The following is a 23127-nucleotide window of genomic DNA, read 5'->3' as shown; positions in this document are numbered from 1 at the left end:
TAAAACAGAAAAGACTCCTTCCATAAACCTTAAACAAACGTCTCCTTACAGAAAACCTCACCGCATCAACGATTACACATTTGCTTTGTTAATCGATGGAGGTGGTAGCGTTAAATTCATCCCGAACGCACCGCAGCTGCTGTTCTAGGAAATTAACCAACACCTCCTGACCAATCAGGATCCAGAATTCAACGTTGTTGTCGTTTATTACTTCGTCCCTTTTTATTTTATTTTATCATGTTCTCCTGCTTATATAGGTCACTTTTCTTTTAAGGTTTTTAATAATAATAATAATAATAATAATAATAATAATAATAATCCCAACACTTCATAGCACTTTACATGATGGAGATCCCTGACGCCGGAAGTAAGATTATTAATCAATTATTATTATTATTATTATTATTATTATTATTGCTCTGACAGCTGATTCTTATCAAACTCAGTCATTTTGTAATCTTTTATCAAGTATATAATATATAAGAGTCGTGTATAATCTACAATCCGTTATGTTTTTAGTCATATTTTTTACCGTTTTAAATGGTACACAATGGAAACAAAGAAAAACTGGGGTTGTTTACTTAGTTTGTTAGTTATTTACCTGGCTATCTATCTCTTTACCTTGAACTACAGGATGAAGGCTGAATCCCAAATAGCAAAGCCTTCCCTGTTTATGTCGCCTGGATATTATATAAAATGACTAAAGTGCACTTATGTTGAGGTTTTTTAAAGAAAACACTGAACCGGATGACGGTTAAGTAGCTAGCTAGCAACCCAGGTTTAACATTTGTTTATTTTAATTTTTTTTTTTTTTACATTTTAAACTTTAAAAGGCATTCGTGTACAACGTTTTCTGAAATGTTAAAGCAGCTTAACGTTAAAAAAATATCTATATATCTATCTTTCTTTTCTTTTTTTTAAACGCATAACAAAATGGCTAACTAGGATAGGAGGCAGGCTGGCCTCGTCTCAAACCGCTTTATTGTTATAGATAGAGTGCACTACGTAGGTCGCAGACGTCACGTCTGTGATTCCCTACGCAGTGCACGAAGGTAGGAAGTACAAAGCGGTTTAAGATTGAATCCCAGACTGCGGCTGCCTAACATTTCGATGATGTCTTGTTTATAAAACGCAATATGAAACGTAGAGGTAAATAAAAAAAATGTAAAACTTTACCAGCTGCTTCCCGCTTTACCGAAGTTCTTTAGATCAGCTGCACGGAACATGAACCCCTTTAAAAAAAACTTAAATCCTCAAATTGGGGGAAAATAATACGAGGACGGGTTGGAACAAGGAGGCCACCATAGTGGCTCACATCAAACACCGGAAACTGGCTATTAAAAAAAAAAAAAGTAAAAGCATTAATTCCGGCTCTTGCACTTTTCCCAAAATAAAAGTTACATGTATGACAATGTTCTTTAAAAATAATTGTCGTGTTATAACGATAATTACACGTTACAATTTATTAAGCGAATTATTAAGTAATTTATTATTTATTGAATAATTCATTTTTGATGTATATTCACGCCAAATGTCCTCCAATGATAAATCAATGGATTAGCAAAACAGTCAATGGCCACTAAGTGGCAGGATTGCAATTCAAGTGAACGAGGGCAATCCTGTTTTCCCACAGCTCAGTGTTCCCACAGCCGTATGGTCCCAGATTCCTAGTTTCCAATGTTTTGTAATTCCAATGATATATGTTTTCATTGTTCTGGCTTTCCAATGTCCTATGATTCCAAGGTTCTGTCTTTCCAGGGCTCTATGTTCCCAATGTCCTGTGTTCTCAGGCCTCTATGTTTTCAAGGTGCTATGTTTCCAACATTCTGTCTTTCTATGTTTCCGGGGCTCTATGTTTCGAAGGGTCTATTTTCCCAATGTCCTATGTTCCCAGGGCTGTATTTTCCCAATGTCCGATCTTTTCAAGGCTCTATGTTCCCAATATCATATGTTCCCATTGTCACATGCTCCCAGGGCTCTATTTTCCCAATGTCTAATCTTTCCAAGGCTCTATATTCCCAATGTCCTATGTTCCCAGGGCTCTTTGTACCTAAGACCCTATGTTCCTATGGTACTATATCGCAGGGTTCCACAGCCATGTATTCCCAAGGCTCTATGTTAGCAGGACCCTATGTTCCCACTGCCCTATATTCACACCATCCTATGTATCCCAGGTCCTACATAATCAAGGTCATATGCTCCAACAGTTTTTTGTTCCAAAGGCGCAGTAGTCTCTGGGCTTTATGTTCCCAAGTCCCTATTTTCCCAACGTCCCTGATCCCACAGTCATATTTTCCTAGGACTCTATGTTCTCATAGTCCCAAGTCCCATAGTTTCTATGGTGCCATGTTCTTAGGGTTCTCTAGGGTAACAGATACGTGTGTGATACTGTGTGTCTGATTACACACAACTCTTCACACACTTGGACAGCCTTTCCAGGAATGTGTCTGATGCCGGATGTGGAACAGGGTCACTGATCAAGTCGGAACCTATCCCGACGTGTGTGTGCGCACTCTGGACTGTGAAGCAAATGCTTGGGAAGTCAGCAGATCTGTCAGTTACACTCCGCTCCCCTCAGGTTACACACACATGCCTAAAATCAGATTACTGTCCATGTTCCTTGTAAATATAGCAAGTACACACTCTCAGTACTTAAGAGAACCAAACCAACCACTCGAAGGAACACCCAGTAGATCCATCTCCTCTTCTCTTTCTTGATGTATTTCCATCTTCGCTAATGGATCCAACAAAACACACACCGTACCAAATCTAGCACACTTTTTTTTGGCTGCAACAATCGTCTGATCCTATGGACTCCAAGATTCCCGATGAGTCAGAGAGTCGAATAGAAAGCCCCGAGGACTTCCAGAATGATCCAGATGTCACTGATTCCATCTGGTCCTGGGTAAAGTGCTGCATGACGCTCAAAAAAAAAAAAAAAAAAAAAAAAAAAAAAAAAAACCCCAGCTGTACAAACTGAGTACAAACCAGTAATAATCTTTAAATAGATCATCACAAAGCCTTCTGTCATGTAGCAAGTTAGCTACTCAGAACCACTCAAATAGATCAGTAATATCCAGAATGATATATTATTTTGGCATGTGGTGTGCGATTTGGCGTTTGTGAACCATTTAAACTGTGTTTTGTGGTTACTGTGTGGTGTTGACCGACTAGCTAAGTTATCCAAGGTTAGTTATATTAGGCTGCTTGACTTGGCAAGACAACATGGTTTCCAAATTGATTTTATTCATTTCTTGGGCATGGTTTGAAACAGAGTGCACTTTAATATCATAGAGCATTTGGGATTGATGCTACCGAGTATCAGATGATCGTCTGGAGCATTAAGAGCCTGGCAGTGTGAGCTAACAGCACAAGGTCAACACAGAGAGATGGTGGAGAGAATCTGTTGGCGATTAATATTATCTCTGTAGAGAACCCACACTATTTGCATACTAGTATACTTTTCAGTGCAGCGATGGCTGGTCATGGTGTAAGATTCGAGGCTGAAAATCTAATATCCTAGCATACTTGTTTACTACAATATTTCCAGACTGCTAGCATACTAGCTTTCTTGCATTTTTGCATATTTCATAGTCGCCTCCATTATTGTATCGGCCTACCACACATCGGCATGTTTACTTCCTTACTGTAAACATACTTATGTACTAAAATACCTGTATCTTAACACTGCATCCTTGTATACCGTCACCCCTTCTTTTTTTTTTTTTAACCTTGGCCTGCACACGTGCGTACTAGCATGCGTTACGATATTGGAGTGTTTTTATTGTAGTGTAAAATCAGCTGGCTCACTGCTTTACTCATGCCAGCCAATGACAGCGGGAGATTCATAACAGTGTCTCAGCCAATCATACAACTGGGATGACTCAACACCACTCTCGCTTGCTCTCTCTCTCTCTCACACACAGTCTTCATGCAGAATGTGTTATTTCTATTACTCATTTATTGGCCTTGTCCTCTAGCTACCGTTCACAAGCGCAGTATCAGTCAAATCAGGACAAGCTGATAAAATACAGAATCGTTGCTAAGTCAATACACGCCGTATTTTCAGACCTTTAGATATGAGAAACTGATGTACAGTATTTTAGTGACTAATCCAATTCCCCATAGGCGTTTTTGGATGGCATGACCTAGGGTTAGGGTTTCCATATTCGTTTACATTTGCATAAGGCCAGTGGAGGTCACCGAAGGGCTTGAATCACGGAGAATATACTGTATAAATAAAAACAGTATAAATCACCTCTAAATACATTATCACGAGACCACTGTCAATTTAACATGAACAAATGATGCAGATTTCTGTTCTAGACTTTTCTATTTTTCAGTGCGACACGTCTGAGTGTTTGTTCAACGTTTCTACCAACAAAAGTCCAAAATTAAGTAAAAGATTAGATTTTTTTTTACCTCAGAAATCAGCTGCATCACGCAACTGTAATAGTAATTAATAAACTGCGTACATTTTGTACGTGTCGAAAATATTGTTGCTTTTTTTTTTTTTTTTTGTAATTCTGGTTATTTTTAGACCTGAATGTTATCAAATGGATTAGAACAGAGGCTTCCTCAGTACTTGTGTATAAATTTGTGTATTCACGAGGGTGAAATGTTCCCAGTAGTTTCATGCGGTTCTAGTAAACAATTTCTCATACTAGGAACTTCTTAATGGTTTAATATTACACGTTCGGGGACTAAGGGACCTTTAAGAGGTTCACGGTAAGTCGTGAAAACTGGGAGCAGAGCAGAAGAATGCTGAACCTATGAACCTGATACTCTTTCACAACTAATACAAGCTCCTTTTGTGTGTATGAGAGTGTGTGTGTGTGTGTAACTGGATCTGTCTGGCAGGCCCTCTGATCATTTAAAGTCCTAGCTAAGTGTGTGTGCACTGCTTGACCATGTCTGCAGATGAGATTTGTGTGTATGTGTGTCTTTTTATAGAAGCTTCTTTATAGAGCATCGAAATAGTGTCAGGCTAAACGCTGTCTTCCAAATAAAAACTAAAACACTTGGTGTTGTGCTGCAATAGGAAAACAATCAACGCCTTCTGACCAATCAGAATTGAGAAGTGAGATTCCTTATTTGAGACCCACTTGAAGGACACTGTTTAAAAGATGGCACAGCAGGGTGAAGTAACCATACAGGAAGTTACAGGCAAAGAGAAATCAGTTACAAAGTGTGTGTAGGTGTGTGTTTGGGTTAACCACGTGATCCTCATTGTAACGGTGGAGTGTGTAATTCCGTGAAGCTCCAGCCAGTTCCTCCAGTTTTGGTCAACGCTGTACCACAAAACAACTCTATTTACTCAACAGAAAAAAGGTCACTTTACACTGAAGAGTAATAAGAATGGGAAGTGATGCGACAAAAAAAAGAAAAAAGCGAGAGCAGAAATTCTCAATCTGGTCAATCCTCGGTCAGTGCTTAAATGTGGTAAATTTCACCTCCAAATAGAAAATGATCCTTTCTAACAAGCCAATAAAACTACAGGAAAAGTTCCATATCACTAGGAAAGAGAATGTTTAAAAAAAAGGCTAGCTAGCAAATAGCCTGCTATATAATAGGTTCATTAGCAATTAGCATGACTTAAAATGCTCAATTAAAGACCAACAGAGACCACAGGGATGCTAATCCCACATGACCGCTAGCTATATTGGTTTAACGTAATGTAGATCATTTTATGCAGTTAAGTATACTAGCATACGTGCATACTAGCTATAAAGCTGAATTTTTCTAAGAAAGAAATACTTCCATAATTTTACTTACATATTTTACATACTAGCCTAATTCAGTACTATCATATAAGCAGCGCATACTAGCATGCTAAAACAATCGTGCTTGCATACTTAAATACTCGCAGACTTGAATATTTGCATAGTTGCGTTCTAGCATACATAACATTAGTATTCTTTCACACTAGCATACTTGCACACTTTCTTACTAGCACACATCTTACTATCATACTTAACCCTTGTCTGCTTTTAAACTTGCACACTTAATACTAGCATACTTGCACACATGCCTATTATCATACTAGCATACATGCATACTATCATATTAGCACTTTAACACTAACAGAATTGGCTACTAGCCCACCTGCATTCTAGCATGCTAAAATAATTTTGTTTGCATACTTAAATACTAGTATACTTGCATAGCAGCATGCCTGTATACTATAATACATGCACACTTGCATACTCGTGTCCTTGCCTTCTAGGATTCTCACCTGCTTTCTTTCACACTAGCATGCTTGCATACTAGCACACATGCGTACTGCTACATTCGCATCCTAGCATACTTGCAGTTTATATATTGTTCTAAATCGTTTTGTTTGCATACTTAAATACTAGTATACTTGCGTACTTGATAGCTGCATAATAGCAAACAAACAGAACTGCCCATTAGCACACTCGCATGCTAAAACAATTGTGTTTGCATACTAAATAGTTGCATCCATGCATACTATTTATACGACAAATAGTATAAATAGCACAGCTGCACACTAGAATACATAATAATGCAAACTGTAATCCTTTCACACTAGTATACTCCCACACTTTCATATGGGCATAGTATACTGAGCATACTAACCAACTTGTATACTTTGCATACTGACATACTAGCACACTCCCCCCCCCCCGATTTTCTGGAAATAGAAAGTTCTAGAAGAGGGCTCTTGTGTGTGTCTACATATTTATAAGTATTACAGGCTGTATATATTTCCAGTTTCCACATTTACACCTCTTTCTCGACCGCTTCCTGTCATGTTTAAAAGTACACATATTTACCTTCCGTTGTGACTACTAGTTTGAGCAGTGGGTACCGCGCGTGAGGTAAAGCCGCGCTGCCATTGGTCAGCTCGGTCACCTCATGAAACAGCAGGGCGGGAATTAGGTGGTTTTTTAAACTGCGCGCACGCACGAGCGCGTGTTGCGTTACAGGGGGAGGGGAGGGGGGAAGCACGTGACAGTTGAGGCGTTTAAAAAAAAATAGAAACATGGATATATATATATATATATTATTTTTTTTAATAACAATTTTAACTTATTAACTATTTTAAATCTCAGTTCACAGATTAAAAATAACTTTAATTAATTTAATTTAGTTTTTTAATTTAAAAATTAATAAAAAAAAAATAATAACAATGTTTGTCTGTGGGGTGACGTGTCGAAAACTGGTGAAGTGAAAGCAGGAGGAGGAGGAGGAGGAGGGGAGCGGTGGAATTTGCATGCTGAAATCTGATTGGTCGGCGGGCCTGGCTTATTTGCATCTGACGTCACCCCACTGAAGACTCAACGACGCTGTGGAGTGGAAATAACCAACTCCATTCACAACACACAGATCTCTGAATCATACCCACACACAAAACAGGATTTATTTGTATATTAAAGCTTTTATTCATTTTTTAAAAAATGTCAATAGTCATTACGTGTCCTTATGTGTCCGGTGTGGATGAAACGAGTGAAGAATAACTGATTTTGCCGTGTTGTCAGGACGCTTTAAACGTTAAAAGGTAAGCTCTTCTAAAATATGTTGTGTCTGACATTTAAAAAAAAAAATACATATATATATATATATATTTTAATATATATGCACACACTGTGAAGAAAATACACGCTAAAAAGATCTTAAGACGCCATATAACTCGCTTATAACCCGTTTCCGTTTCAAAAGCGAAAGTCAATCATCTAGACACATGAAAGCTGTCTAATTATTGGTCGTGTCCCAATTCGACATCTAGTGCACTTAGAGGAATAAGTATGGACCGTTTGTTTAAAGCATGATGCACTGAACCTATAGACAGAGTAAGCATCTGTATACCAAAAAAGACAACCTTAATGGACATGTAGGTCACTGTGTATAGTGTAGGAGTCATGTACTGTGACTTATGTAGGGTACCTATGTAGGGAAATAATGCTCCTTTGTGGATACAGCCCTTATCTGTGTTATTGATGAGCATCACCTGTAATTAGTTATCAGTTGTTCGGTCCAGAGGAGTATTCGTTAGTGTATTCATCCTGAGGATCCTCCCTGTGTGTGTGTGTGTGTGTGTGTGTGTGTGTGTGTGTGTGTGTGTGTGTGTGTTTGTGTGTGTGTGTGTGTGTGTGTGTGTGTTTCTCGAAACTCTGCCTTCCATCTGATGTCCATTGCAGGTATGACTTCAGGTTTCTGGACACCTGTAATAATCGTATAATTTCAGAGATGATGATGATCATTGTTTTAGAGCCCTGAAATTAGATACTAATAATAATAATAATAATAATAATAATAATAATAACTGCAGCTGCTGTGAGAGAAAATTCCTCGACACCTTCGGACCAATCAGAATCTAGGATTCAACATTACTAGTCAGTTATTCTCATCTCTCTGGTTGGGGCGAGGGGGGGGCATTGTTAGAGGTGGAAACACTGCAGTACTCCGGTTATGCAAGCAGGACATTTTGGATGTACTGTACAAGCGGTCAGACGTCTGGCATTTCTTTTTTTTTTTTGATGGACAGCTGTGACTGGTGTGAGTTACGCTCGTGGGTTTGTCAGCAGTCCTTTAATATCCTACACTTACGTAGACAGACTTACACCTGTGATAAGAGAATTCAACGCCTGTCGGAGACTCTTTTAATAACATTATACGCACGCACTGGTTTATCCATCCATCTGTCTGTACATTTTCCATACCGCTTATCCTACACAGGGTCGCGGGGAGCCCGGAGCCTATCCCAGGGGACTCGGGGGACAAGGTGGGGGACACCCCAGACCCATCACACACACTCACACACTACGGACAATTTGGCTACAATCAGCCTACAACGCATGTCTTTGGACTGGGGGGGAAACCAGAGTACCTGGAGGAACCCCCAACCACAGAGGTGCAAGGCAAACGTGCTATTAACCAAGCCGAAGTGATCCATTTGAACCCTATTATAGATCCTCTCATATTAAAGTGGAGCACACGCTGGTTGGTGATGTCATCACATTTCCAGGAATGACTCACGTTCCAAAACAAGCACGAAACTTTCAGTTCTTGATGGAATTCACTCCGTACTTTCCAAAATCGCCCGTGTTTGAATAGCGGCGCTTTCTCTTCCTCTCACTCTAGTCTAGGAGGAGCATTCTTCCTCAAATCTCCCCTTTCCTGGAACACACCCATTAAAATATTGATTTTGTTAATGAGTTTAATGACGAGCTTAATGGTTGTTTTAAAGACGGTTACTGTGGATGCCGTAACCACAAGCTCAACAATCCTGTCCAGCCTCTGATTGGCCGGAAAAGGATCTCGCTTGAGATTGTGATTGGATCAGGAGTGCACAGCAGAGCTCTGGTGGAAATTAGACGAGATCAGACGTAAACACGGACGAGCTGTTTCGTTTGTTTGTTTGTTATACTTCACTACTTCAAGTTTCTCCCGGAAGCTGACCGTCAGATTTGTACAAGTGCGGAAAAAAAAACAACAGTGCCGGGGCTTGCAAAGACGCTGCCGTAGCAATAATAAAACCATGTCAAAGGTCGTTCTGCTGCAGGCACGAGTGTGGTGTTTCACTCGACCTCTGATTCACTTCCCCAAGTGAAGGGCAATAAAAATCGTTATATTCACACTCAGCATATTTTAAAAAGAGGCTCTACTTTGATTTATTCCCCTTTTTCTGTTATAATAACCTCCAGTGTTCTGTTTGGAGGAGAACCACACATACAGTCAGGTGTGTAGGCTGTATAGCCGTGTAACTAGAGTCAAAATATCGTAGTAAATATGAATAACGGGGGCGCCAATATTTATGGCTCGGCTGTAGAATTTCTTACAGGAAACACCTGAAAGCTTTTTTTTTGTTTCTCAGCTGAAGTAGCCATGGAATAAAATCCTCTCATCCGAAAAGCGAATTCAACGAAGGGGAAAGGACATGAGACTTGGGGGGGGGGGGGGGGGGGGTGAACTTTGACCTCGTGGTGAATTTCGGCAGACTCGAAATTACGTACAATTTCGCATTTCTGTTCATTTGCGCAGAAATTTTGTTGGTTTTTTAAAAAAAAATTTTGGTGGTAAAATTCTAGGATTGTTTTCGATAGCCATCTCTGGAACATGATACAGCCCCCTCCAAAAGTATTGGGACGGCTAGGCCAGTTCTGCTGTTTGCGCTCTACATCGAAGGGATTCGGGTTTGAGATCGAAAGATGATTATGAGAGGACGGGTCGGAACTTTCGGCGTGCGTTTCCTCGTGTTTACGTCGCGAATGCGTTAAATAACTTGGAACACGGCACTTTTTTTTTTGACCCCGCCCACTTTTCAAGCGATCAAAAAATATCTGAAAATTGCCAAATTGTTGATAGTGGACTCGGACATTTTTGCTAGGGTTTTCCTCATCGGCGCTTTTGTGTGTGTGTGTGTGTGTGTGTGTGTGTGTGTGTGTGTGTGTAGAGTCAGACCATGAATTACGTGGGGCAGTTGGCAGGGCAGGTGTTTGTGCAGGTGAAGGAGCTGTACCGCGGCCTGAACCCGGCGACTCTCTCCGGCTGCATCGACGTCATCGTGGTGCGTCATCCCGACGGCTCCCTGCACTGCTCGCCCTTCCACGTCCGCTTCGGCAAGATGGGAGTGCTGCGCTCACGTGAGAAAGTGGTGAGCTCACCCTGTGCGAATACTACTCACGTTACATGGTTTCCTACACGCGTATAATTCTAAAAAAACAGTTCGGACATAAGTCACACGATCAAACGCGTGTGCCCAGGTGGACATCGAGGTGAACGGCGAGCCTGTGAGTCTGCACATGAAGCTGGGAGATAACGGCGAGGCTTTCTTCGTCACGGAGGCCGAGAACGATCAGGTACACAACGCCTCGACACTCCTTAACGCTCCTCGACGCTCTGACACGCCTTGACACGCCTCACGTTCGTTTCCACAGCCGTGATGCAGATCTGAGTCACGGCACGCGACACTCGCAAACACAAACACAGCGTGAGAGACGGATGATGTAACAGACGTAATCACCATGTGTCATCACTAGCATCTGCGTCTCATAGTCCACTCATCTTCATGCTCCGGAACGTTCTGACGAAAATATCACCTCACGACAATACACGATCTATATCGCGATACACAGTATAAAGTTTACATAACAAAAAAACGAGACGTTATAAACAACACGTTTATTTATTTATTTATTTATTTATTTATTTATTTATACCACAGCGCGTTCGAGTTCTCGAATCCGATCGGTCAGAAGGTGTGCGCTATTTCCGTATTACGGCACGGCTCGGAAAGTAGTTCCGGCCGTAACGCGGACGACAGGCTCGTATTAACGCGCATGTTATACGTATATTAATACGTTATCGTTTCTATAGTAACAGGTCATACGATTTTAAACATAGACACAGAGAGGGAGCGAGGCTGGGGAAGGAACGACTGTTTAACTATAGCGCCGGAAGCGAGACCGGGAACTGTCGTGACGTTCCGCAACGCAGAATCTTAATTACAAACCGCTAAAATTGTGCAAGGTGTCGTGGAATACGAATAAATTAAACAAATCGCGGCAGTTAATAAGTGGAATAACACGCTCCAGACTCCGTGCTGTCGTACACAAGTAATTTCGTATAATTCACCCCGAGGGTTTTATTCCCCACTCGGGCCCGTTCGACATTTTGTATTTGCATTGAAACTTGCAAACTCGTGGGAAACGTTTAAGTGTGAAAAGCGCACGGCCTGAGGAAACGGCGTCGACAAAACAGGAAAGCGTTGCGCCGCGTCGCGTCGCGTCGTGGTACTCTGTGTTGCACCGTGCTGCACCACTCCTATCTCAGATTGTGTTTTCTGGTAAAAGGTTTAAGCGGCTCGCTGATCCTCGGAGTGTGACCTCAGGCATCTGAGGAGAAGTGTGTGTGTGTGGATTTAGTTTTTACTTAGAAAAGAAAAGCACTCTCACTGTGCAAGGAAGGTCTAAGTAGGTCAAACGGGGACTCAGTACAGTGTGTGTGTGTGTGTGTGTGGTTAGTAAATAGGGTGCTATGCTAAGTATGTGCTAAACCCAAACACAGAATCACACAGACATGCGAAGGTTGCAAAAAGAAATGGCGTTTACAAAAACATTTCTTAAAGCGACAGTCCAGCCGAAGGTTCGGTGTCTTTTATGTAAAGGGCAAAATACGAGCAAAAAAAAACAGTCGCTGGACACGCCCACACCTAGGACGAGCGATCTCCGGTTGCGTGGTCGCTGCGAGGCGTGTGAACGTACCGTACGATTGTATTGACACACTTGGAAAGGGTCTGAATTGAAACCGAACTGAATTGCCGTACAGGAAGCGGTGCCCGCGTACCTGGCCACGTCGCCGATCCCGTCGTCCTCCCCCATCCAGACCCTGGGTCCCGAGATCGGGGCGACGAAGCGCAGGAGGAAGCGGAGGAGGAAGTCCAAAGTGGACAGCTTGAAGAGGGAGACGAGCGCGGAGTACTCGGAGTACGAAGCGGTCTTCGCCATCGACATGAGCTCGCACGAAGGAGACGACGAGCACAACAGGTAACGAGAGACACCTAACACTGACGGCGAGCCTTTACTTTAGCTCATGAATAATTCAGATCGGTTACTGAATGACATTTAGGATCAGTAACAGAAGACAGTTTAGATTATTATTATTATTTTTATTATTATTATTATTATTATTATTATTATTAAACACATACACACAGATGGAGCTTTCACAGCCAGGGACACACTCTGTAAGCCACTATGAGTTTAAAGTGTGTGTGTGTGAGGGTGTGTGTGAGAGAGAGTGAGTGAGACGGAGAGAGAGGACATGAAAGTGTCCCGTCTGATTAAACCACATCCTCTTTTGCGTCTTCCTGTCTCTCCTTTTTCACTCTTTCTCATACAGCACAAGCGGCGTACAGTGCTCTCTCTCTCTCTCTCTCTCTCTCTCTCTCTCTCTCTCTCTCTCTCTCTCACACACACACACACACAAACACACACACAAAAGGTCTTTAGAAGGCCATTGTCTGCCTGTATACAAGTCATAACACGCACCACAGCGTTACCCCCGTGTGTGTGTGTGTGTGTGTGTGTGTGTGTGTGTGTGTGTTCACAGTCTAACCTTTAACCCCTAACGAACACGTTCACTCAGTGACGGGAATTTTGTACATTTCGATTTTTATCATTTTATCAAAGAGAGGAAGAGAGAGAGAATGAGAGAGAGAGAGAGAGAGAGAGAGAGAAATGGAACAAATGAGGAGATAAGGGAGTGGAGTGTTTCTAATAAGCACACAAAAGCAGATGGTTAGCATTTGTGTGTTTGTGTCTTAGTTATTAGACGTGTGTGTGTGTGTGTTGTGTTCTAGGATTTCTTTGAACGAACAAGTGAATAGTTACACGCAGAACGCTGTGTATCCCCGCTCTGATGGAGACTGGTCACCTATACAGAGGTACACACACACACACACGTTTGTGAACAGTGTATTAGTATTAATATTATTAATGGTGTAATTAATAACGCTTAAATTAATCTCCGTCTCTCTCTCTCTCTCTCTCTCTCTCTCTCTCTCTCTCTCTCTCTCTGTCTGCAGCCCCAGTGTCTCTCGCCCCTGCTCGCCGAAGAGCGACTCCGAGCTCGTCACTAAAGCCGGTGAGAAGCAGCAGGACCCGGCCATGCTCTGGGCCTGGGGAGAGCTACCTCAGGTACTGACCTCAGATCAGCTCACACACACACACACACACACACACACACACACGCATCTAGATACACACTAGCACTGATCCCAGATCTGTCAGATTAGCAGTATAATATAATACTAATAACACAACCAGAAACCGTTCCATGCCTTTATTTACGCCTCCAGCCGTCCTTCCTGTCGTCTAAACCCGATCCTCCTGCTGCACGTCCCGTCCCCATTCCCGTTTCGGACAACGCACACTTCAGAGCCATCCCCGACGCGTCAGCCGCTAACGATCATCACCATGGTGATGGTGACGCATCCCTATCCCAGTTCATCCCCACAGCCAAGGACGGCAGGACAGAGAGGACAGACACGGACGATGCGAGACCGGTGAGCGGGAGCATCGCAGCGGGGAACGAGCCAATCAGAACGCAGAACAGCCTTACGGAAAGGGATCCAGAGACGACGAGAACGGAGGCAGTGGCAACTTTAGCAGCGGGTTTGGTGTCAGAGGTCGAGGAAAGGGGTGTGGCCAGCGTAGGGCCCCGCCCACAAGGCAAAACCGATTCACCTTCCAAGAGAAAAGGTAGCAGATTGATACGGAGAAGTAGAAGCGCTTTGTTACATCCAGGATAATTTCACGAGCAGATGTATAAGTAACGCTGCCACTTATCCGCTCTTTACACTGCAGATAAGAGAAGCCGCCATCTTGGCTCTGACGGAGTGTATCTCGATGACATCACAGAGCTGGAGCCGGAAGTGGCGGCGCTCTACTTTCCCAAAAGGTACATCGCAACACTTCTTTTTTTCATTCTGTCTGTCTCTCTGTTAGGCGACTGTCTGCCTGTCTGTCTATCTTTCTATCTATCTCTATCTCTACGTCTATCTATCTATCTGTCTGTCTGTCTTTATATCTGTTTATCTATGTGCCTGTCTATGTATCTATCTATATGTCTGTCTGCTTGTCTCTCTTTCTGTCTGTTGTACTGCCTCTCCGTCTGTCTGCCTGTTTATCTCTTTATTTATCTGTCTGTCTGTTTCTCTGTGTTGAAAGTGAGAACAGCGGCGCAGGGCGTGTGTGTTGCGAAAGCGCGTTACGCAGCATGAGCACGTCTCCTCCGTCCGTAGGAAGCTCGGGTGCGGACAGCGGCGTGGACAGTTATTCAGACCAGCCCGCTGACCTGCCCTCTATCGCCCTCTCCCTGTGTGGAGGACTGACCGACAGCCGAGAGATCACTAAAGGTACACACACGCGCACACACACGCAGAATACTCCAGTACACTAATTATTTCCGAACGCACTGTTGGTATCTTTAGCTGACCGAACGACCCTAACCTGATTTTACTGCTGTTTATTTGTCTAGAGCACTTTCAGGAGAAGGCCCTTTCCTACCAGCAGTTTGTAGAGAACCCCACCCTCATAGATGACCCGAACCTGGTGGTCAAAATCGGCTCGAAGTGAGAGACACCTACTACACGCATGGCCTACACGACACGCATCACAGCAAACCAGTCCGTACAGGATTTTGTGATCGTCGCGGCCGAAAACGCTTGATTTACCTGCGGCTATTTTTCAAAATCTGAGATGCAACTTGCAGAGTTTCTGTGCTTTTTTTTTTTTTTTTTTGTATTGCAGAAAACGACTTAAATTGTCGAAATTGTTTTGCACACTCTTTTGCAGTAATGTTCGTTAGTAAACAAGACCTTTTAGCTGTACTCATGTTCCACGAATATTGTGGAGTTCGCTCGATTTCGCGTTTATTCCCGCGATCGTGAAATCCTGGAGGGACTGGAAAGCTGTATTTATTATTGTGTATAGTCATAATCCAGTACAGCAGCATTTACGCTATGCGGGATGCTCGATTCTGATTGGTCAGTCAAGGAACTCCGAATAATAATGCGTATTTATTTAAATAAAATTTAATTTATCCAAAGACATGGTTACATTTGAACTGTTCTAGGGTTAATTTTTAATATTTGTAAAGACCATTATGATGATTTACTCTAAACGCAAGACTGAAGGAATTGTGTGTTAGTTTGCGCCCTCTTCTGGCAGTAAATTGCAACAAAATCATTTAACTAATATATATGTATATGTAGTTAATTTCTTTTTTCAGCTGTAATAACACATTGGGTAAAACAATCACCTTAAACATTAAATACATGAATAAATTGGAAGTACAGCTTGTAATTAGTAATAAAATCATGTTTTAATTGATACTCTAGGTTGAATCAGTAGTTTCTTTAGTATAGAGACATGCTACAAGCAGGATATTGTAGCGCCAGTGTGTGAGAAACGCGAAATAAAGACCTGATCACGTTTATTTTGTGGCTAACTAACCATCTGTGACCTTTGACCGGTTGCATAGCAGGGTTTTTAAAACAGGCGATGAAGTTTCTCTTTCTTCATTTGATTAGATATTACAACTGGAGCACCGCTGCACCGATCCTGCTGGCTATGCAAGTGTTTCAGAAACCGCTGCCTAAGGTAACACACACACACACACACACACACACGCACACACACAGAGACAGACAGACAGACAGCGAGAGACAGACTTTGAGCTAGACCACAGAGATACAGTGACGGTGTTTTATTATTCTATGATGATATAAATGAGCACATGTGTTCACACACACCTGACACTGTGGTGTGAAATAACCAAATTCATTCCATTAATTAAGTAACAAAATGATTATAAAGGCAAGTGAAGTAATAAAAAAAACAAAAATAGATTTGTTATCTGCCTGTCTATCTATCTATCTGTCTTTCCTACTCTGTCTTTCAGTCTGTCTATCTATCTGTTTGTCTATCTATCTGTCTATCTATCTATGTACTCATCAATCAATCTATCTATCTATCTATCTGTCTGTATGGCTATCTATCTATCTATCTATCTATCTATCTACATACCTATCTATCTATCTATCTATCTATCTATCTATCTATCTATCTGTCCGTCTATCTATCTTAATGCATGTGAAGTAATACAGAAATAGAGTGAGGCCGAGGCCGCTCAGTGGTTAAGACGTTGGACTCCTGATCAGAAGGTCGTGAGTTTATATCCCAGCACTGCCCCTCCTGGGCCCTTGAGCAAGGCCCTTAACCCTGAACTGCTCGGCTGTATAAATGAGATAAATGTAAGTCACTGTGGATAAGGGCGTCTGCCAAATGTCATAAATGTAAAGGAACTTTTGTAAAAGAGAAAGGAAAGAGCTGTTTGCTGATTGGATAGTGATTTGGTAATAAAAGCATGTGCTTATACATGTGAATAATTATTTGTTGTCGCTGCAGTAAAACCTCTTTCTCCCCTCTTTCCTCTCTCTCTCTCTCTTTCCCTCGCTCGCCCGCCAAATCCCAATTCCCCTGCCGTTCAGCTCTCCTGCTCCGCTTGCGTTTATTCGCTGCTGGAGTTTCTTCTGTCTGGTCTAACCTCAGTGTTTACTTCCTCCTCAGTGGTCACTCTCAACTCTTCCTCCTCCCCCTCCTGCATGAGTCTCTTTGTTGTTGTTTTTGTTTTTTGTTTGTTGAGATTTTCGTTCAGTTGTTGAGGTTGTGTTTCGGCTCTGTGCATGTCCCTCGCAGGCCACCGTGGAGAGGATCGTGAAGGAGAAGATGCCGAGGAAAGGAGGACGCTGGTGGTTCTCGTGGCGTGGGAGAGGGAGCAGCTCCAAAACGGTACACATAAACACACGCGCGCGCACACACAGCCACATATCCACACTCAAATACAACAATCACGAAACCACGTAGGAGTATTTCATACGTGCTTGGTGTCTTTCAGGATTCTACGACTGTAAATGGACCGTCTGGAGGAGCAGAGCATGCTGGGAAGATGGCTGCCATCAACAGGTAGACTAGTCTGTGAATTATTAAAGCGTGAATTATCAGAGATGCTCGTGGACACCTAGCGGTCTTACGTTTACGTTACTCGCAGGCGGAACGATGAATCCTCGTCCACCAGTGACGAAGAGCACCAATCACCAATCAAACAGACAGCCAGTTCCACCCAATCAGATTCCTCACTTAGCCAAGGGGGCGTGTCTTACAGGAAGACGCTCCGCCTCACATCCGAACAGCTGGTAAGAACTTTCGAAACTGATTCACCCATTTTTTTAAATACGTAGAGAAAAAAACCACACAGTTACACACTTCCTGGAAGAAAAGTGAAAGAAGTTTGTTTTACCTGGTTTGTTGTTGTTGTTGTTGTTGTTGTTGTTGTTCTTTAATCCCGCCCCATTGTTTGATTGGTCACTTTATCACAGATTTTCCAGTAAAATAAAATTAAAAACAGTTTGAAATCCACTTTTTAATTTTAGGTTTTAACTTTAGAGAGTCTTCTTTGCTTATTTTTAAAAAAATAAAGACTTATTTTTACTTTAAGGCTATGATGTACGTATCCCCGAGCAACACACGACACACACTACTGTATCGAAAATCGAACTTTATATCCATCTATCTGACTTTCTAATAAGTGTGTGTGTGTGTGTGTGTGTGTGTGCGCTCATATCTCAGGCAAGCCTGCAATTAAAAGAAGGCCCGAACGACGTGGTGTTCAGCGTCACCACTCAGTACCAGGGCACGTGTCGCTGCGAGGGAACCATCTACCTGTGGAACTGCGACGACAAAATCATCATCTCCGACATCGACGGCACCATCACCAGGCGAGCAGTCCCGGGAAACCTCCGTCTTGAATTCTGGCTTCTGATTGGTCAGAACGTGTCGATTCGTTTTCCTATAACAGCAGCCGTGAAAGCAGCGCTTCTGCAAATGATACCTTATCGTTTCTATAGTAACGACTCGCACGTGGACTCGTAACGTTTTCTCTAAGGAGACGTGCACGTATCATTTATGGAAGGAGTCTCCTTTAGGTTTTCCCGACATCTTCGGGACGGAGAAGTTTGCGCTCTTTTTTCAATAAAAATGAATCAACGAAGAGAACAAAGAGGCTGGTGAGGGAGCGACTGTTTATAGCTGCTGTAACGTACAGTAAGTGATAACAGGAACCGACTGGTTCCACGGATGTGAGACGACATTAAACGTAGCTACACACAGATAAAACTTACGCGCCATTCTTTAATACGTAAAAAAACAAAGCGATGAATCGTTGGTAAACCGCTGTGGTGTAAGAGGAATAAAACACTTGGGGATGTGCCGTTATAGGAAAATAATCGACGTTGTGTGCGCATGCTATATGAAGTGTACCATGTATGATGATTATATATAACGTGTAAAATGATGCTGTAGATCGGACACGCTGGGACACATCCTGCCCACTCTGGGGAAAGACTGGACACACCAAGGCATCGCCCGCCTCTTCCACAAAGTCAGCCAGTAAGAACTGCTCCTTCACCTGCCAATCAATAACACACGTTTAACTCACGTTTAACACACGAGTCAGCGTCAAAATGCGTTCCACTGCAGTCACTGAATAATGTACCTTAATAAGAATATACTGTGTGTGTGTGTGTGTGTGTGTGTGTGTGTGTGTGTGTGTGTTACAGAAATGGCTATAAGTTCATGTATTGCTCGGCGAGGGCGATCGGCATGGCGAACATGACCAGAGGATACTTACACTGGGTGAACGAGAGCGGCACCATGCTGCCTCAGGGTCCCGTACTGCTCAGTCCCAGCAGCCTGTTCTCAGCACTGCACCGGTGAGAACACACACACACACACACACACACAAACACACACACACAAACACACATACATATAATGTCCTCCACTTATTTAGCTTTATTTAAGACACATTACAAGGTATTTTCATGGATAATGTCAAGGCAACAAATGTCTGGTCTGACAGAAGCAACACACACACACACACACACACACACACACACACCCCAATGATGAGGTCGTGTGTGTTTGTAGGGAGGTGATTGAGAAGAAGCCGGAGAAGTTTAAGGTGGAATGTTTGACCGACATTAAAAACCTGTTCTATCCAAACACACAACCTTTCTACGCTGCCTTCGGAAACAGAGCCACGGTGAGCACGCGCACACACACACACACACACACACACACACACACACACACACGTAGCAACCCAACCCACAATTGCACGTTTCTTCAAATATACAGACGGATTTAGTAAAATATTCGGACCGAGGTCGACTTGACGTAGCCGTCGTTTTTTTAAATGACGTCTTTGGGTAGCGTTTTTGAGCTGCGTAGTGTTTTCCTTCGTATTCGCGATTCTGCCGACGTTGTCGTGCTAATGAATCATCTGTTCAGGGGGCTCACGCCCCTCCACTTTCCCATCGCACCGCTCACCGGCACGGTACTCCACACACAGAAACCCAACAGTGTCCTGACTGATCTTACACCAGATCAAATAATTCATTTGTTTTACACTGACCGGAAGTGTCCGAGAACTCGATTTCCGTTCCAGAAAGGGTCGAACAAACGTTAAAAAGTTTTGGCTGTAGGTCAGGACACTGAAACCTCAGATCTAGTAGTGCGTATCTGGTAAAATCCCGTATACTGAGTGTGATATGTTGTTCGCAGGACGTGTATTCTTATAAGGAAGTGGGCGTTCCCTTAAACAGGATCTTTACAGTCAATCCGAAAGGAGAACTGGTGCAGGAGCACGCCAAGACCAACGTGTCCTCGTAAGTACAGATGTGTGTTAGATGGAGTGTGTGTGTCTTTATGTCGTGATACCCAGACGTAAGGTTTTACGCTTATGCGCAGTATATAAATTTGTTACTATGACAACCGGGGAGTTCGACTGAAGAGCCTCAGAAGCTGAGGGTTTCATCGAAGCAGTGTGACATTGATGTGAACCGGAGTATAAAGTGTGTGTGTGTGTGTGTGTGCGTGTGCACGCGCAGGTACGTGCGTCTGGGCGAGGTGGTGGATCACGTCTTCCCCCTCCTGAAGAGAACGAGCTCGTCAGATTTCCCCTGCAGCGACGCGTACAGCCAGTTCACCTTCTGGAGAGAGCCGCTCCCTCTGGTGGACGGACAGGAGTGTGCAGGCGTGACGAAGAGCTGAAACACACAGCACTGCATATCTTCACATAACTTCAAGAACCAGACATTCACGAACATACGTTTGCACATATTTTATATCACGTTAGCTATTGAATATTTTATCCCGCGTTTTTTTTTTTTTTTTAAACGTTAAGCGTTCTGGATTCTGATTGGTCAGATGGTGTCGGTTAATTTCCTGTAACAGCAGCACAGCCGCAAACCACAGGTTTATACTCGCGCTCTTATTCGAAAAAGGTCACCGATCAGGGTTTTTTTTTTTGCCTTAACTTCATTAGAGAGGAAAAGAAGAGAGGCTGGCGAGAGAACGACATTTCCAGCTGCTATAACGGAGGCAGGAACTTGTTCCGCGGACGTTCAGGAACGTTAAACGTGACTCGAAACGGTTAAAAAAAAAAAAAGTACCGTCCGTTAGGAAATGTTAAAATTGTAATCGTGGGCGAATCGCTGCGGTGTAAGACGAATAAAACGCTTCAGGACGTTTCCACTGTTACAGGAAAAGGAACGCAGGTCTGGAAAAGGACACGCGGAAAAACCGCTGCTGTAAGAACCGTCCAGGATATAAGGGACGCTGCCTTCCAAACGAGACCGACGTGTCTCACGTCTATTGAAAAAGACATGAAAGAAAAGAAGAAAAAAAAAAACTGTAGAGCTACGCTTGTAGAGCCACACACACACACACACACACACACACACACACACACACGTCCTGCTACATGTTTATTTATTTATTTTTTTATTCATAACTCGCTGCTTTTGGAGCTTTTCACCAGCTGTGCCAAATCTCAGAATGAAAAGCTCAGAGACTGTTACTGTGTAGAGTATTCGATACTGAAATGGCAATCGTATGTAGAGTATATCAGACATACACTGGCACTTTAGAAACCTGTAAAACAACAACAACAACATGCACGAGGTGTGATCGAGTAAGCTGCGGTAGAGAGGAGGGCAGCTTCAGATGAATCGCTAATGATTAATAATAGGACCGTGAAATACTTTAGGATTATTTCTGTATGCTGAGACGTATGATAAGATGATGTTACGTCCCGGAAACGTAGCGTTTCCTCAGTCCGTACAGGGTTTTACGATCGTCGCGGCCGAAGACGCAGAAAACTTTATTGAATTTGCGAAATCGCAATCGTACGTCTTTCTCGCTGACGTTTGTTGCGGTAATAATGAGACCTTTTTCAGCTGTACTCGTGTTCGACGCACGCGAATCGAAGAGGGCTTTGTCGTGAACGCGTCTCGGCCCAAACCTGCGGAAGATCCGTGGTAGTTTTGAAAAAAATAAAAAGTTACGAGCTCCTAAGGATATTGGGGAGTTTGAATGTGTTTCATTTATTCGTGAACGGTCTGCCGGTCCGCGTCACGCCGGATACAGGTGTTCAGGGAACACACTCTGAATGTCCACAACACACACACACACTCACACACTCGTTCACACACTCGTTCACACACTCGTTCACGTCCACCATAGCCAATCCGGCTGCTAGTATGTTTTTTCGGAGATGGGAAGAACCCGGAGAACCCCGGAAAAACAGACCATAATTCGAGCTCAGGCTCGAATCCTGGAACCTTCTGGAACAAAGCTGTTACTGTAGCTGTTTTATTTTTTTTCCTCTCCTAACAAATCATTCATCAACTGTTTTAATATTTCATGAGAGAAATTTGCTGTCAACATTTCAGGCCGCGAACTGATCAAACTGTAAAGTCAAAATATATCTCTGTATAGATCTGTGTAGTTCTAGTTCTAGTTATTCTTTCTGTGAAAGATCAGTATAACAGCGGCGTATCGTCCGTCTTCTCGGTCCAGCCGCTGCTATGAAGACGGAAACGTGTTAAACGGCTGTATCGGACTTTCTCTCCACTCTGTAAAATAAACCGATTTAGTCTGAATTACTTCTGAGTCATGATGAGTACGATCCGTAACGCTTACCCGTTCAGCTCTGGGTTACAGGGGACAGACAAGGACGCGAAAGAATCCTATCGTGTTACTTAAAGAGCGTACACTATACACAATCATAGCGATCTGTCTCGCTACGTTCCTGAAATCGTTCCTGAACAGTGTTTGCGGTGTCGCAGGACGCGTCATCCTGATGAAAGAGGGAATGCCGTTGCCATGAAGAGGTGTACTTGGTCTGCGACAGTGTTTAGGTAGGTGGAACGTGTCAAAGTAACATCCACATGAACGCCAGGACCCGAGGTTTCCCAGCAGAACGTCGCCCGGAGAATCACACCGCCTCCGCTGTCGAGCAGATCCTTCCGCTTGCCCACTCTTCCTGCTTTCAACACATCAACTTCGAGAACTGACTGTTCACTTGCTGCCTAATAAATACCCCTCGACAGGTGCCGTAACGAGATAATCACCGTTATGCACGTCACTTGTCAGTGGGTTTAACGTTATGGTTGATGGGTGTATTTTGAAAGGTCATGTCTCCTTTGAGTTGATCAAAAAATCGCAGAATTTTCAGACAATAATCTTAGAGCGATGT

The 23127-nt window shown here is 43.0% G+C and overlaps 2 protein-coding genes across 7 annotated transcripts in view; one reads left to right on the top strand and one right to left on the bottom strand.

Annotated features, from left to right (window-relative positions):
* The window catches only part of gpatch2 (G patch domain containing 2), an 11605-nt gene extending 4656 nt beyond the window's left edge, over positions 1-6949 (bottom strand). Inside the window, exons 1-2 of one of the 4 annotated variants that reach the window (XM_053677532.1) lie at positions 2672-2809; positions 1177-1334 (exon numbers count right to left, since the gene is read on the bottom strand). In XM_053677532.1, the coding sequence (XP_053533507.1) occupies positions 1177-1226 (50 nt within the window). In that variant the 5' untranslated portion in view covers positions 1227-1334; positions 2672-2809. Of the gene's footprint in view, positions 1-1176; positions 1335-2671; positions 2816-6797 lie in introns of those variants that run through there. The other 3 variants (XM_053677534.1, XM_053677538.1, XM_053677539.1) reach the window with 3 other exon arrangements.
* lpin1b (lipin 1b) lies at positions 2668-22534 on the top strand. Of its 3 annotated transcripts, none has more exons than XM_053677511.1 (20): positions 2668-2905; positions 10418-10618; positions 10728-10823; positions 12292-12509; positions 13325-13408; positions 13550-13661; positions 13823-14225; positions 14331-14424; positions 14694-14881; positions 15004-15097; positions 16058-16127; positions 17226-17318; positions 17425-17492; positions 17578-17722; positions 18156-18304; positions 18888-18974; positions 19145-19297; positions 19515-19629; positions 20151-20254; positions 20477-22534. In XM_053677511.1, exons 1-20 carry the CDS (start codon positions 2810-2812, stop codon positions 20637-20639), a joined length of 2733 nt encoding a protein of 910 aa, XP_053533486.1. In that variant the 5' UTR covers positions 2668-2809; the 3' UTR covers positions 20640-22534. The 3 variants fall into 3 exon arrangements, with proteins under 3 accessions (XP_053533486.1, XP_053533493.1, XP_053533498.1); XM_053677518.1 differs by lacking the exon at positions 2668-2905 and adding an exon at positions 7246-7522; XM_053677523.1 differs by lacking the exon at positions 2668-2905 and adding an exon at positions 7538-8162.
* Positions 22535-23127: the final 593 nt, after the last annotated feature.

Source organism: Ictalurus punctatus, chromosome 2 (genome assembly GCF_001660625.3).
Source record: "Ictalurus punctatus breed USDA103 chromosome 2, Coco_2.0, whole genome shotgun sequence".
Lineage (NCBI taxonomy): Eukaryota > Metazoa > Chordata > Actinopteri > Siluriformes > Ictaluridae > Ictalurus > Ictalurus punctatus.
Note: the sequence above shows the minus strand (reverse complement) of the source record. Positions and strands in the feature narration are given on the sequence as shown.

Bases quoted from the DNA above. Each gene is read 5' to 3' on its own strand.
- lpin1b (XM_053677511.1), top strand. From the start codon at position 2,810: ATGGACTCCAAGATTCCCGATGAGTCAGAGAGTCGAATAGAAAGCCCC. The intron at 10,619-10,727 runs GTGAGCTCACCC...GCGTGTGCCCAG, and splicing joins TGCGCTCACGTGAGAAAGTG to GTGGACATCGAGGTGAACGG. The intron at 19,630-20,150 runs GTGAGCACGCGC...TGTTGTTCGCAG, and splicing joins CCTTCGGAAACAGAGCCACG to GACGTGTATTCTTATAAGGA.